General features: G+C 37.9%; 1 protein-coding gene across 5 annotated transcripts in view; it reads right to left on the bottom strand.

The window, feature by feature from the left end:
• The window catches only part of LOC121298630 (rho GTPase-activating protein 33-like), a 38,394-nt gene that overhangs the window by 14,660 nt on the left and 7,071 nt on the right, over positions 1 to 16,663 (bottom strand). For 2 of the 5 annotated variants that reach the window (XM_041225760.1, XM_041225761.1), the window contains exons 2-11: positions 12,734 to 12,802; positions 9,819 to 9,853; positions 9,394 to 9,485; positions 5,757 to 5,841; positions 3,350 to 3,436; positions 2,248 to 2,385; positions 1,996 to 2,082; positions 1,257 to 1,379; positions 744 to 821; positions 206 to 287 (exon numbers count right to left, since the gene is read on the bottom strand). In XM_041225760.1, coding sequence (XP_041081694.1) covers positions 206 to 287; positions 744 to 821; positions 1,257 to 1,379; positions 1,996 to 2,082; positions 2,248 to 2,385; positions 3,350 to 3,436; positions 5,757 to 5,841; positions 9,394 to 9,485; positions 9,819 to 9,853; positions 12,734 to 12,802 — 876 coding nt within the window. The remainder of the gene's footprint in view (positions 1 to 205; positions 288 to 743; positions 822 to 1,256; positions 1,380 to 1,995; positions 2,083 to 2,247; positions 2,386 to 3,349; positions 3,437 to 5,756; positions 5,842 to 9,393; positions 9,486 to 9,818; positions 9,854 to 12,733; positions 12,803 to 16,663) is intronic. The other 3 variants (XM_041225765.1, XM_041225762.1, XM_041225764.1) reach the window with 2 other exon arrangements.

The raw sequence follows: 16,663 nt of genomic DNA, 5'->3' as shown, positions 1-16,663 counted from the left end.
ATGTAATTCAATATGTTAAAGTAACATTATATAACATTTGTTTTAATTAATTAAGATACGACGTGTGCAAAACCGGTTGGACACACGTTAAGGGTATGCTGATATATATATATATATATATATATATATATAATATATATATATATATATATATATATATATAAAAAATAAAGACACACACACACACACAGAGGCAGTATTGTACCTTGTTTAGGGACTGGAGCAGAGACAGATTGGGACAGTCTCTCATTGATCAGCTCCACACACTCACTTGGAAAGAACCCAACCTGAAATAGAAAAAGAAAAGTCACGTCAGGAACACATACCCTCACCCCTACCTCCACCTAGTAAAAGCAGCCGATAACAAAACGGCATTGCATTGTTTTCCACATTGAAATGCCATGAAGAAATAAAATAAAAAGTGTGTCAGCGACACACACCCCGCACCATGTCTGTAAATCCAATATCAGAGATACCAGTACGATGAAAAACAAGAAAAATGTAACAGGCAGATAGATGAATGGACAGATCAATGAACGGAGACACATACCATGCTAAATAACGTGAATACAAAGTTTCATGACAAATGGATAAACTCTGTTCTAGATAGGAGAGTGGCGTGCCACTTAAAAGGGGGTATTTTTTTTTTGGTACTAATGAATCTCTCGCAGTGGACCCCCATCTCTGCCATTGGGACAGGATACCAAGGCAGTTTTTGGAGAGAGCGTCCTGCAAACAAGTACCTGGAAGCCATGTTTCCCTCGCCACCAGCTGGTTTCCTCCTTCGGTGGCATGTCAATCACAGATAAGATATCTCCAACCTGCAACGGGGTATAAAAACAAGTCCGTCACTGATAAAGAACATACAATTCAATCGTCAATCACAAAACAACAAAGGCATTTACTGAAAGGCAGTAGAGTTTCTTGCAGGGTTTCCATGCTTACATATATTAGCAACCTGCAGTAAAATAATTGGCATTGTTTACATAGGAGACACATATTGGTGCCGCTGAATTCACAATCAAGGGATCAAGTCAGACAATATACCTTAAAGTATAAAACACCGCTATTAAACCTTCCACCCAATCATATCAGATTCCGTGACGACGTGTAACACAAACTACTTTTAGAAAATTGTTAAGACGTTTGCCAACGAGGTTTGAATGCAAATGCGTGCATACGATCAGTGGACTTGGATCTGGAAGAACGGGCGCAATGACTCTTCAAAGCACGGAATGCCTGTGCAACGGGTCTACCTCAATGGAGATCTCATCGCTCGCTTGAGCTGTGTATCTCTTGGTGACGTGCGCAGCGCCAATAGCAGGGACGTTGAGGGAAGCCTCTTCTTTCAGCAGGAAGTGGTTCCCTCTGTTGTCAATCTGGGGATTAAAAAAAACCTTAGACTTAAACCTAGGCTTCTTATTTTAGGTTTTAAAGCGATTGTAGCGAACAAAACATTTCCAGAAAAGTAACAAACCATTTTCATTTTATCATATTTTCAAAAGGGATTACTGTACTCCAGTCTTTAATGAACTCTTATTTTTTGAAGTGGGAAAGCGATAGAACCAAAACTGTGTTATATATTTCAAGTCCTCTTAAGCAGCGTGTTTTGTTTTTCATTTTGCAACATTAGCATGTTTCATTTTTTTTTTAATCTCCTTTGCATTTTATATTTTGATATATAAAAACTGTTACACAATTTTTCTAATCATTTTTCAATTAACTGTCTTTACAGCTTCCAAGAGAGATCCTGAAGACTCAATGATTTTTTTCAGTTTTTTTTTTTTTTTTTTTTTAAAGAATAAAACAAAGAAAATGCCAGAGTCTTTGAGTTTACAGTTAGAACACTATGTACAAAGACTTGCTTTAAAACACCAACCCAAGCCCCATCTATACCTATTTTAGTGGGGCTTGTTGGCGCAAAGCCATTTTCTCTCTATGAACACTAAATTCACAAAACAAAAAGAAATAAAAAAAAAAGTTGGGAAATATGACCTCCATCCATGAAAGCACGGGTCCACAATTTAGTTTATTGTCCACAATCATGGAGAGACGTCCAAGATACTCAGAGAGCCGGGGAACCTAGAAATACAGAACAATTACAGCAGTAATTAAACCAAAAACACGCGGTCACTCCTTAAATTCTCTTTAGCAACTGCTGGACCCACTATCAAGATCTGTGCACCCCTTACCCCCCCTCCTTTAGAAAAGTGTGGGAGTTGGTTCTATGAGTCCAGCAATACTTACATCCACTCTTTCGTCAATGTCTTCAATGGGAGGCAGTTGCTCAAGCTGGGAGTATCTGCGATCGTAGATACACATGTGGAGGTGGCTGTCCAATGTTCTGAACTCCTCGTAGGTTCTCCTGACCAGCCAGGTCTTTCCCTGGGCAGGAGACAAGAGAGTGAAATAGAAGGGGGGAAAAAAAAAAACAGATGGGGTGATGAGTATGTAACCCTATGCACAGCCTTCTACATGAAACATGGGGTTAAAAAACACCCTGCAAAGTTTCCAAGAAACCCCTTAGGTTGCCTTTGCCGTGTTCTGCGTTGTCCGTCTCACAGCGTTATATTTTAAACATGTTGCCGACTCTTTACAGTCTTTTAAAATCACACGTTGTGAGAAATAAATCAACTGGTCAATGGCTTTCTCAACATCTACTCACCTGGAGGGGAAGGAAAATAAACAAACAAACAAACAAACAAATAAATAAATAAAGAAATAAAAGCATCGCAGTGCATCCAGATCACGCTCCCTCCTGCAACAATGCTGGTTTTCTGCCCCCCCCCCCCCCCCCGGTTTATACGATGAGTAAAGTAGACTCGCGGTCGTAACTACACTTTCCTCGACTTCGTCCCATGTGACGTTCCAAATTTTTTGCTAAAGAGAGGGACCGTTCGTTAAGGGTCCATTTTTCAACTTTTTTCATTGGATCAATTTTTCTCTCTCCCTCTCCCTCTCTCTCATATAAATCTAAAAACTATTGGGAATATGCTGGAAAAAAAAAATGCTGTGAAATGGACAACATGGGCTACAGCAAAGGTAAAGTGTTTCTTGTAAACACTGCAGGGGGTCCTGTAACACTTTATTCCACTGCCCTTGCAAGAGGTGCATTAGTCTGCTGCCTTTAAAATAGACGTTGCAATGATCTTGAACAAGGGACCTCCTCAAAACTCACCTGTTTAGACTGCATCTCATGATCCACCCCTCATGTTCTGCACTGGACTTGCTTGCATGCTCAGCTGATGCACTAGCCTTGCACTATTACTATGTCTCTGTAGATGCCCATGGTTGCGACGCTAACTTGTTGCAACTTATGACTTAAATGTTGGTAACAGAACCCATTTACCTGGCAGGAGACCTGCACCAGAAAGACAGCGTCCTTGGCAGGAGACAACGTCCAACTATCGTTGCTTGGATCGTTCGCAAACTGCAACTGGAAAAAAAAAAAAAAAAAAAAAAAGGACACAAAACCTTTTAAAATGAAAACACTGATGCCTGGCCAGATTGTTTTGTTTATATTTGCTATTCAATGCTCCCCAGTGACACACCTTTTAAATACTGGCCAAATATTTCAGGTGAAGGAAAAGTATCTGTTTTGTATTTCATTTTAATTACATCAGGGACAGAATCCCTGGGACAGCATGCCTTTTAATATAACATTCTGTTTTGTGGAGAGCGGCGCTATGCTCTTGAACCATCAGTAGGTGGCAGCAGGCTGCAAATGAGAGTTGTGTCCTGGCCTTTCTCTTTCTCTCCATGACTAGAAATACACAAGATAAAACATACCAATTGGCTTCATGTATGTGTAGCTTTCAGTGCTTAATAAGTTACAAGGTTCTGAATATTTTGTGTCTTGTAATTTGTAATCCATATATCCATAGCTCAGAATATTTTGGATGAAATTATTATCCGTCCAGCCGTTTCCAGTGGCCTCAAACAACCAGCAGTCAAATCGACTGTCCATTTCCAACAGCAGAGATCTACATACTGTACACTTGACTACACCTGCTAGAATCAGCCTCAGAAACAACAGATTGTAGGGAATGTTTATTGGTTAAACCCCAGAAAGCACTGTGGAAAAGTGCCCTTACTCAAATCTGAACGAGGCCGTTTTTAGTTTGAAAGCGATGACTACACTATTTTGAATAGTTCTGAAGATATGTCGTCAGTGAATTTTTGCATTTTGGAAGAGGTTCCATTAACCCTCACCGGTAACTTTATATCAAAAGCAGGGCCATTTCAAATGCAACATGAATGTTCATTTTCTTCATATCTTGACCAGAATGTATTATGGGGCTGTATTTTCAAAGCAGTCCTTCAAAAACTCCTACTTGTTTTTCACAAAGTAAAAACACCTGTTGATTTTTTCCCAGACCAGAAGCATAAAATTCAACTTAAACGCTACCAAAGTGTGTTCGTCTAATTTGCAGTGGCTCCCAAACCTGATCCAGGGGACCCACTGCGTCTGCTGGTTTTCATTCCAACCGAGCTCTCAATTACTTAACTAAACCCTTAATTGAACTAACAATCAGCTTAATTAGGTCTTTTTCAATTGTTTTCTCCTGTTAAACAGTTGGAGATTTCAGCTCAACTATAAACGTTATAAACTTTGAATCTGCAAGTTTTTAGGAACTGAGAACAATTACAAAAACGCCTAACTAAACTACGTGTTGAACTAAGGGTTTACTTAAGTAATTGAGAGCTCATTTAGAATGAAAACCAGAAGACACTGGGGGTCCCAAGGACCAGGATTGGGAACCACTAGTTAGCTCATTAATGGGCCAGCGTTTGACATTTTAAACAGAGTCTCGCTGCATCAATACAAACTTCATTGTCTATATCTGACACCACTGTAATTTACTTCAGTAAAACAATTAACTCACAGCTACTTATGCTGTTGCCCAAAACTAAAACACTTCATTCTCAGTTCTTCATTATTACCCCTCTGTACTAAAACCCCACTACGGTTAAGAGTGCCAGAGTCTCATCAGTACTCTCTTCCACACATTATAGAAATATCACATTTACTTATGAAGACCACACATACAGTACCTGTATGCCAACCTTTTATTATAAGACCCTGTAAGATTTAGGACTGTACCTTTGTGCATAGTATTGGACAGCATCAAAACACAATACAATTATTATAAATCCTCATCTTATTTGAAAAGGGAAGTGTTTGACAAATTGGGGAAAGAAAGTTATCTCGCTCCTTGCTATAGATCACCAGGCTGTAGAATTAGTATTTTACAACTTCATAAATAATCAATGTTTGATAATTGACACAAACATGATATTGATAATTTCTGGTGAACTTATGAACCCTACTAATAATTACTTACTTGTACGTCTAAAGACAATTTGAATTTCTTTTGGCGGATTTTACCGACATGAACTTCAGTTTTCAAGTTCTGAATACAAGTGCTGCAAAGGCGCTTTGACTTTTAAAAAAATCTTATGTGACTTAAAGCCTGTAATTGTCACTTATTTAAATGGCTTAGTCCATATGAGCGAGCCGATATCATTCCATTTGTCTGTCAAACACCATTGCAGAGCAAATGGACCATGTCCAAAATCTAAATTAAACAGAAAACAACATCAATAGTGAACATAAAACACTAAGGACCGTTCCTTTGCAAATAAGACATGGGGAAAATGTTCAAAGAGCTGGTTTCAATACCTTTAATGCTTACAACAGAAAACCACAAACATGACTAAAAACATTTAAACAAAACTCAAGGAGGACCCCCTACCTGGATAGGCCCGAAATCCACATTCTCATAGTGGAAGTGAGCACAGTCTATCAGTTTGGGGAAGTGTCCCTTCACAATGGACAGTCTGAAAAGGAACAGACACGAGGGGTTAGTCATTTGAGTCTTTATTGTAACAGTAAAGTTTTGTTGTTGTTACAAAATTACACACACACACACACACACACACACACACACACACACACACACACACACACACACACACACACACACACACACACCCCATTGTTTTCAAAAGTAGCACCATTTCCTCTTTGAACACTGAGGGTGAAACCTGAATTCTCATCACTGTGGACTTAAACATGAAACAGGAATTTGGGCTGAGTGCACCCCATGCCGCCCAAGATCAATGTATTCATCCCCTTTCCAGTCAGCTCCGTAAAAGTGGCATTCACTCAACAAAACACCAAGATCAATAAACCGCTTATGAACTGACATCAGGATTTGGGCTGGCAGAAACCGAACAAGATCTGATGGAGGAAGTTACTTCATAAACAATTAAAAGGATGTTAGATTTTAGATGTTAGATACATTAGTTGTCAATTACATTTTTGTCATCAATTAAATATTGAGGAGTTTACAAACAGGAATGAATTCAACATGCCCTATATAACGGATCATTTTTGATCCTTGGGGTAACATCTAGTTTCAGATTGTCGAGTGCTGATGGAACTGGTGGTAGGAATATAGTTTTACTTACATGCAGCTTTGGGCAGATGGAAGCATGATATTTAACAAGATCATTATCATTTCCCACATATAGCTGTGTACTCTAACATTATTATTATTATTATTATTATTATTTTTATATAGATATATAATTCTTACCACATGGCAAAAAATTTATTGAAGCCCACTATAAATAAAACTGGGAGTTTTACTTATGACTCCTTCCTTACTTGAATCCTTACATAGTGTCTTTCCTTGTTCTTACACTATAACTAGATTACTAAAACTTGTTTCTGCCCCAAGCCACATTACAAAAATCTTTAAAAATCTCTCTGCATTTTGTAGTATACAGTACGACACATCTTTTGACAGAAAACCACAATTGCGGTTCAGAGAACTGGTTTTACAGTGCCAACTGGCATATGAGCCAATTCTTACCTACTTGGGTCTTAATATCCAAGAGGGAGTAACTAAACTGCCTTTGTCGAATGCGCTTTATAAAGCTTAAGCTGTGTACACTACAGGTTTCTCTTCTGCTAAAAAAAACATTTGCATATATTCAAAAATGAGAAATGAGAGGTCATTCGTGGGCGGAAAAAGGTTTTGAACAGGGCCATGCTATCTTAAAAGCGAAAAATTGCTAGGGTTTACAAATATCAATTGCTCCACATCTCACATGGTTTGTTATTCTGTCTTGCTTTTCGCTATTACCAGTCATGGCCCTTTATTGCCTCTATATACAATACTACCAGATTGAGATGAAGAATATCTCCAGCAGGTCAAAATGCATTGTTTAAATCTCTGGACGTACAGCATACGACAACAGCTCTCTCCATGCAAGTCCAGACAGCCCCCCCCCCCCCCCCAATGCCATACAGTAAGTCACGCATTTAAAGGTAACCATAACCTACATTATAAACCCCCTCACGGCCCTTTGAGAAATAACATTCTACATCAATTTTCATGATCACAATTCTCAAGCGATTCTCAAAATACGTGCGCCTAAAAATGTAAGGGTGAGATATGTTTTTTTTTTTTTTTTTTATTGTTCAGGATAGGATAGTAATAAATCACAATGACACACATACAACTAAAAGAAATGATTGCTATACAAGTGAAGTGATTCAGTATCACTGAAATCAGGACACGAGAGAGAAGAAATGTCACAAAATAAAGTCAGTCTGCACTTGCAGCCTAGTGCATAAAAAAAGAGCTTTAAATACCCCTCCTTCATATTTTTATCTGAAGGATCCCAAGTTCTGATGCTCCGATACTGTGATTTGCATAACCGTGGCTGTAATCTTGCTTGCAGGTATGCGTGGTTTTGCTGTCCTACTTGATAATAAAGTCTGGAGTCTACAGATCTGACAGTGAAAATATACCCCTTTTCCACCGGCACACATTTTTGCACAGATCAGGAGAATCGCTTATTAAACTGTGATGAAGCTTAGCAATTATGCTAACATACATCACATCATCTACTTCTTCATCACAGCGATAGCTCCGATACTAAATTTGCAGCCGTGGCAATGGGGAGGGTGCATTACTGACATGTTTGTCTTATTTCTTAATGGCCCAAAAAGCAACATTTCGAAATCCAACATGAAATACTGTCCTACTATTACGGCTTCCGGCAGACTTTTGACGGTATCATCTTGTAGTTTATTTGATTACATGATGTTAAATAAATGATCTAAATTATGTTCATATGTTTTTTTTTTTTTTTTAAATGATGTCTCAATCCTAAAATTCTAGGCAATGCAAAACGCTTGGCCACAGCTGTACATTATAGTACTTGACACAAGCAGCTGTTTCCAAATTCTGCAGTCGTTTTCACCAAGCCAAGAAAGGTTTATGATAATCCACATCTCAGTCAACCAGTAACAGCCGGTAGAGCCCCATGCAGTAAAACAATACACTTTTGTGGTCAACACTGCACTGAAAGACATTCCATTTTGGGGTGTGCAGTACAGTACAGTATTTACAGATATATGTGAAAAGTAGGTTATATATATCGCTGTAACGAATCTGTTGGGGTCCAAGCCTTTTGTTCATTCTATCGAGGGGTTTGTTATAGCGAAAGGACAATCAAAATGAAGGATAAACTGTTGGAGTAAGTAAATGAGACGAGATTGTGAATAAAATGAATTACACGTACCTGTTCGTTTCATGCATGCAGTAAAAAAAAAGATCCCGAATTAAAGCTGAACTTTTATTATATTTTATTCAACCCGACATGAAAAGTTAATCAGATCCTCACTATTTCTTTTCATTGCTTTTTTTTTTTTTTTTAATAAATAATTTTGCTTTGCTGCATGGTTGCTGAACAAGCCAAAAAACATGAGGTTTTTGACAACCCATATTCACGACAGCCTGCGTTACTGTTTTTTTCAAACGAACAATATAGTTCCCAGCTTTGTTGCAACATAAAATGATTTTTGCTTGAGGCAATTACACAGCGCGCGTTTCTTATCAGGACAAAGAGTTGACTTCACTGCAGAGGTGGCATCCAGCCCGGGAGGTTGACAGTGTGTGAATATTGTAATAAACATCATTAACTCTGTAAGAATGAGCCTTCAGTCGATTCAGGGACAAACTCAATCTTATTACACTAATAAATGATCAAAGACAATCTGTCAATTGTTAAATAACAATTAACCGGTCGCTGTGGGTCACGACATACTCCGGGAAAAAACGAATTCATTTTTTAAAGTAACAATATAATGGCAGGAAGGAGAAGTAGCATTATCATGTATTGATATATACCATTGCTTCTCATATTAATGAAAGACAACATTTCATAAACACAATAAAAAAAAAAAGAGGACAGTGGTACCTAATAAGAGGTATAAACTGCCTGCCGTCTTTTGCACAGGCACGATGAAGTCATGACTGCAGGACACTAATTGCACACACTGCGTCAACAGTAACGGACTTGGAAGAGCCTCACCTTTTGCTCATTTTCCCTTTAATGGTGGCGACTGTCCCCACGGAGTGAGACAGGGGGTCCCCCGTGCTGTCAAGATTATCTGTACTCCTTGCCTGAAACACAGAAGAAAAAAAAAAAACACATTCTTTAAGAGAGGCAGAGAGAGAGAGAAGCAGGGAGAGAAGCGGAGTTAGTGTTCAGCGAAGACGTGTGATGATAATCTCTTGCACATAGAGCAGGACACTGTTAAGTCACGGGGGGAAAAAAAAAATATACATTACATATTTTTTTTAAGTGCATTTGGCATACACTTTTAAATTTTTTTTTTTTTTTTTTTTAAGCTCACAATGAGATTTGGAATCCGGGTAGCAAAATCTTCTAATTTCGGCTGCGGTTTATTTGACTGCGATTATTAGTGGTGTGCAATAAAGAAAGAAAATACTTACCCATAACTTCCGTTTTACTGAATACGGCAAATGACCTTTAAAAATTTTCAGAAGGAGTAGTGTTGAAACATAGAAGGGATGTTTTTACAAGCAAATTCAACGTACATCATTCATTATGGGGTCGATTCACAGAGAATATTTTTTGCTTGTCTGTTTTTAAGAATTAAATATATGTTTAATAAAAACGTAATATTCTTTTAATAGCTCATAAGTTAAAGTGAATAGGATCCAACAACCCCAAGTAGATACATTTTTAAATAACCAGGTTCATCACTTCTCTTTATAGTTATCAAATTTTAGCCTGGCATACAATTCGATCTCATTTCTATCAATTTATGTTATCCTAATGGGAATAACTCAATCAGAATCTGTTAAACGTAGATTTCCAGCCATAACAAAAACAACCATAGCAATAGGGCTTATGGGAAGGTTTGTATGTTTATCAGACCTGGGACAAATATATTTGCATTTGAGATTTAAAATGTATAACTATCAAATATTTAAAGATTTTGCCCGCACTCAAATACTTATTAGAAAATATTTTTATAAAACTAAAACACATATCAAAACAGAATGTGTTTCACATCATTGTAACAGATTTATAAATATATTTGAAACAGAAATTAAAATATTTATAAACAAACATTCAAAACATTATGACATTTCATTATTTAGAAATCATATCAAATACTGTAAAAAAAACCTTTGTATAAGTCTATTTTCTAGGTATTTTAAGGGGTGCTAAATGGGGGGAGTGACTTATACACCAGTGTGACCTATAGGCTTTTTCCTGAAATTGTTGTCTCAAAAAAAGAGAGGGGCGGGGGGTGACTTATACACCGGTGAGACTTATACAATGGTTTTTACGGTACATTTGAAATATGAATATAAAATCAATATTTATCCAAGGTCTAATGTTTCTAAGACTTAATTACTCCTTTAAATAAATATTAATATATATAAAAAAAACATAAGCTTCAGTCAATTGCAAAAACAAACACAAATAAAACATACTTGACAGTTCCTGGAAGGGGCAGTGTATAAAGCCACAGGTTGCATGGTTTAAAGACGTGATAATGCTTTCCTTTGTACCTTATAATTCACTAGCAGGAAAGATGCAAAGCAAGCATGCAGGTTTTTATCTACAAACAGAACCTAAGACTGTAACCATACACCTGACCCATCTCCTATTCAAATCACTCCCTGCTCTCCGATAAAAGGTTCATGTAATGGGATCCATGGAAACGTTACAGGCTCTTCACTGGAGCTGGGCTTGACAGACTATCACATGCTGTCTTCCTGCACTCAACCGGACTCCTGACAAAATAACCTGGTAACAACTGCCTTCCTTCAACGCAGTCTTCTGTTCTATCTGACAATAGCAGAGTAACAAGAACTCCACACACTGCTAATCAGCTATGAATATTTTAGCAGAGGATCGTTGACCGAACTCCATAAAAAAGGGCAATGCAAGTGGGTCAGCCTACTGCAAATATAATTGTTTCCCCTAGGGAAACCGAACAGTTTTGTTATTTCGTATGAAGTTTAAGTAAAAAATAAAACAGGCATACAACAGCAAAAGCAAACAGAAGGACGTGGAGACAAAATCTCAATGCACATCGAACGGCTTTCTATTGACAGGGTTCTGACAGAGGTTTCTATCTGTTTATCAGGGATGAAAGCAAGGATTTACAAAAAAAATATCTATGGATATATGTGACAGAGCACAGGCTCTGCACATAGGTGTGGGGGGGTTAACGATGGGCTGCCATCTTGGTGAAGGAACAGCCAGGAACCAAGCTGGATGCCACTAATTTAATGCATAAAGATCTATGGTACAGCAGCTGGATAATTTTAGGGCAGAGGAAAGCCTAGAAGCAACGTTTTAGTGCCATGCTATGTTTTTTTTTTTGGAAAGAACAGAGTACAGGACTCCAGATCTCTAAACTGTAAATGTTCTTCTATCATTTAGTTTTGTGCACCATTTTGTAAGAAATCTGCCTTTTTTATTGTATTTCCAATTAAACCCACTGAAGTCGGTCTTGGTTGCATATTCTCTCCTCAATGTCTTCTTACTAACTTGCACAATAAAAACATACTGAATGCCCCTGCTACAGAAAGAGGAAATGGAAAAATGAGAACTGCATTGCAAGCCTCTCAGCTGGTAAAAAAAAACAAAACAAAGCAAACCAAAGCATGAGGTCATGCATCCTTTGGAATTCTTGTTTTTTTAGGAGCAGGGTGGCTTTTAGAAGTACAGCTGTGGCCAAAAGTTTTGCATCACCCTACAGAATTAACTGATTTTGCTTCCTAAAGGTCGAAATAAAACCTGCTGAAGAAACGTTAGGTTAAGATATGGAATTAAGCACTGTGCGTTTCACAAAACACTGACAAATTTTTAAAAATCTAACATGAAACACTATATATCATTTTGCAGTTTCTTTGATTACACAATGTTAAATAAAATATCAAAATTCTGTTCATATGTTATAGTTTGTTTTAAATAATGTCTCAATGCTAAAATTCTAGTTGATGCAAAACTTTCAGCCATACCTCTATTTTACCTCTGCTGCCCAAATGAATAAAATAGCAAAATTAACAAACCATGCTCACAATACTTGTTTCCAGCCCATGCTGGGTGTGAAAATGGAAAGCTCTAGAAAGGTGGAAACACTCAAAATCGATAGCTGGCTTTAGGCCCTTCACAGAAAATAATCAATTGATACGAGTCTACAAATCTTGTGCTACACTGTGCTTGAACGAGGCTAGGAAATGAGGCTTAAACATTGGTTCATTGAGAAATCAGCTTATTGAAAACCGTACTGGGTGAAATGGTTTGTGTACACTGTTTCTCTGAAACACAAACACAAGAAAAATTACTTAAAAAAAAAAATCAATGTTAAAATGTAACTTACCTCCCATTTCGGACAGACTCATTGCACGCATAAGCTTGGTGCACTGCTGAACCCATTGGGGCATTGAGACTTGAAACCAGAAGAGAAAATTGCTCTGAATAAACTTATTAGCCCAGTTTCAACAGACTTTAAACATTCACCAGGTTACAATATTACCAGGCTTAACTACCAACTTCTTGGCAGTTTGCATAAACAGTCTATTTCAGTTAACTAAACAGCAGTGGTTCAAACAAACAAAAAAACAAAAGAAAAAACAAACTTGTACCTAAAATCTTTTAACTGTATATTTTTATTGTAGTCAGTCATGATAAAAGGAGTCAATAAATTCACATTGAAAAAAAAACCCACTAATTTAAAACATAAAACTGTATATTTATATATATAATATATATATATATATATATTGTATATACACAAAATATAATTATAGTATATTTGTATTATAATATATATCTTAGAGGGACAAAAGAGCATTTTTTATTGGTCCAATCATGATGCTATGACGGCAAGGACTTCACATTGAACACAATAAAGTCATTGATACTATATATATATATATATATATATATATATAGATTATATATATATATATATATATATATATATATATATATATATATAATATATCACTAATATTTCAAATATAAGTAATTGACACATATGACCCTGTGATTAAAGCTCTTACTTCAAAATTAAGAAAAATGTGAGATGAGCTCCAGAAAACGCCGCCGGCCTGAGACTGCTCACACTTTTTCATTGTACAAAAATTTTAGTTGTTGTTGCCGGTATCATTCGGTTTGGAATTTCGGTTTTGGTTCCATTTCGATTTAGGAAAACCACAAACCCTTGCATCACAAACTGACAATGTTAAAGCTGAAGGAATACAAAGCCACTTTGTGGCTTAAATGGCTTGGAACTTGGTTTCATGAGACCAGGTTTCAGGCCACTGCATAGCACACCAGGGGAGACTAGGGGTTTGAGACAGCAAAAGTTGCCTCAGACTAGGTCTCCCGTTCTCCTGGAACCAGGTTTCACAAGATACCGTTCCTGAAAGTGTGACTTTGTGTTCACTCAGCTTTAGTTTATTAGTATATGCTTCAAAAACTTGACTTTTTCTGGTAATAAAGTTCTGCTCTGCCACTGCTTTGGAATTGAAGGCCAGGATAAGTCACCTATTCCGGGCTATCTCTACTCCACAGTGCTCAAAAAGAGCTCCCTATTTACTAAGCAAAACAGAACCAAATAACTGTCAAATTAACAACAAACAGAAATAAACAGTGTACAGGATTAAGTTTGGGCCTACGGTATTATCTATGGATTAAAGCATGCAAGCAGCACGAATCAAGAGACACCCTGGAGACTAACCTCGGCATGTTTTACCCATCGCTTGTAGGACACTCAATCACTGTTAATTCAGTGTTTGTTTTTCCCTTTATAAAATAGCAATGTGAGGGAGGCAGGCTTACCCACAGGGTGTACAATTACAGTATGTACTGCAGAGCAATCTAAATGAATTAGGCAAGATCCATTGCGCTGCACGGTCACATTCATAAGGCTGCCCAGTCAGCTCTGGCAGAAGAGAATGCTTCCTCGCACCGCACAGACAGGCTGTGTTCACCTGTACAGATAGCTGGCTCATAAACTGACAATCACGCTAAAAACAAAACACTTAGTATGCTGTTTTCAAACTTGAGATGTCCTCAGTTTGAAACTTGCATTCTCAGTCTGAAGAGTGTTCTACTTTTCCTTAATCGTATCCCTGAATTACAAAACGTAATGCCGACGTTTCTTATCACCACAGCTGGTTTGCAATAGATTTGCTTTCGTGAGTGAATTTTGTGCTGCTCCACTGTTTTTGTTTTGTTTAATAGTTATTTTTGAACGTGCAGCAGTAGCTTGCTCTTTGTGCTCTTATCACATTACATGCAATTGTTGCACATTTCAAATTCGCTTTATTCAGTCAATAATCTGAACTACTTCTGAACTGTAAGCAGTAACACACAAGAAGGTGCGAAGTTTAATTCACTGCTGTTTGAATGTATTCATTTTCTATATAAAACTGCCTACGTGCATATTTTATACACATTTGGGTGATGCTTGAAATTACTATTCCAGGTCAATAATCCAGCTCTGGACCTTTACATTTTAAAGACATACAACGGAGGCTGACCTTGTAAATTTATACAGTTCCCTTTACTTTGGCATATTTATGGAATGCTTATGAAAAAAAAAGCAAAACATCTAAGTGGCCTGCTATCTATAATGGCAGTGAATTTTACTCAGATGCACTTTGATTGTAATGCACATTATTAAATTAGGCCTGAACCACTGATTAAACTGTTGGCACCACATGGCTTTAGAATGTCAATCAGAATGCATAATATTTCCAAGTCATTCTGTAAGCATATACAGTACATATATCACCGGTCTCCTTAAATCTCCACTTTTACCCGAGGAGACTTTTGAGAGCTAGTGTTTGTATAACACAGTTCATCTAATAAAACGATCAACTCTTACAATGTACAGTCAAAACAAACAAATTCTCAACTAGAATGAGAAACACACTCATTTGGGAGGAAACTGGGTCACAACAAGGCTGTCATAGTCTCCTAAGACCACCCCCTTTTAATTCCCTCGCAAGTACACCGAAGATGTTTTCTTGTAGCTAGGCCAGTTGCTATGGCAACATACTGTCCACAAATCCTAGGATCCCAATCCTACCCCCCACCCCCCCACCTTCCACCCTCCACCCTCCACCAGGTGGTACCACCCTGAACTCAGGACATGTACACAGCAGGTGCCCAGTCTCTGACCTCCAGAATCGACACTCAGACTAACCCTTGAATGAAGGGCCATTGTTCTTTTATCTGCAGTAAGTGAGAATAGGAGGCATCTCCAGGGCACCACGACAGCGCGTCACAGGCAAGCAGTACACTCTGTTCTGGGGAGATCTTTTGAGCAGGGTCTACAGTTCAGCGCTGTCTGCCCCTATAGTTCAGCAGGGAGACAGACACTGTATAGCTCGGAAAAGAACAAGTCCTGATCAGTTCTGCAGGACTGAGTTTTGATATGGTGCCGTTGATTTCAAATGCACATTGAAGCAAACCTTTCAATATCTTATCTCCCACGTGTAGCCAAATCCAGTACAATGGAATCCCAGAAGCACAGCGTAAAACAGGCTTCTAATATCGGTTCTGATAAAGGGAGAATTGTATCCAATTTGAAAGGGACTGACAGAGAATGGTTTTAATGGGATCTCGTTTGGCATTGGTCTTACTTAGAAGCAGGGAGTTGATTATCTATTTCGTTCTAAGCAAGTGTCGTGCTCCTCATTGCGTTTGGTGAGAAACAGACTTGGTCATGTGGTTTTGTAAAGCTGCTCTGCTCCTCCACTTTCCAGACAAACACACGGGCCAGTGCAGTTTAAGCAAGCCTCTTGTGTGAGCAACAGACAGCCTATCTGCTTTGCTGTATTAGGCAGCAAGTTCAAGGTTTGAGGGCCGAGATAGGTCGTGTTAAAGACATTGACTAAATCCCTCTTATTCCCCCCTCATCAGTCACGCTGCACACATTTAAAATACTTAGCAACACTGAATCCAAATTGAAATGCGCCACAATGTGAAACCCTGCAGCAAAAAAATAAATACATTTAATGGCATTTCTCTCATTGACGCGGCTTTGAGAAAGTAAGACTTTTACTAGAGGCCCGTCAACTTAGACAGCTGCAAGACACTTCGAGAAAGAGGAGGATTATGAAGAGGTCACTGTGCAAGTTCTCAACCGTTACGTTTAATATGCCTGTTGGCAAAGACGACAGAAAACACTCTCAATTTTATAAATATTTGTTTTCTTGGTAATGGTCGACTATCTTTCAATTGCAGTAAGCTTCTCCAACAAATCCATTAACTGCTTAAAAAAAAGAAAAAAAAA

The sequence above is a fragment of the Polyodon spathula genome, chromosome 24 (assembly GCF_017654505.1).
Source record: "Polyodon spathula isolate WHYD16114869_AA chromosome 24, ASM1765450v1, whole genome shotgun sequence".
In the NCBI taxonomy this organism is placed as follows: Eukaryota; Metazoa; Chordata; class Actinopteri; order Acipenseriformes; family Polyodontidae; genus Polyodon; species Polyodon spathula.
This window is presented reverse-complemented; position numbering and strand designations above follow the sequence as displayed.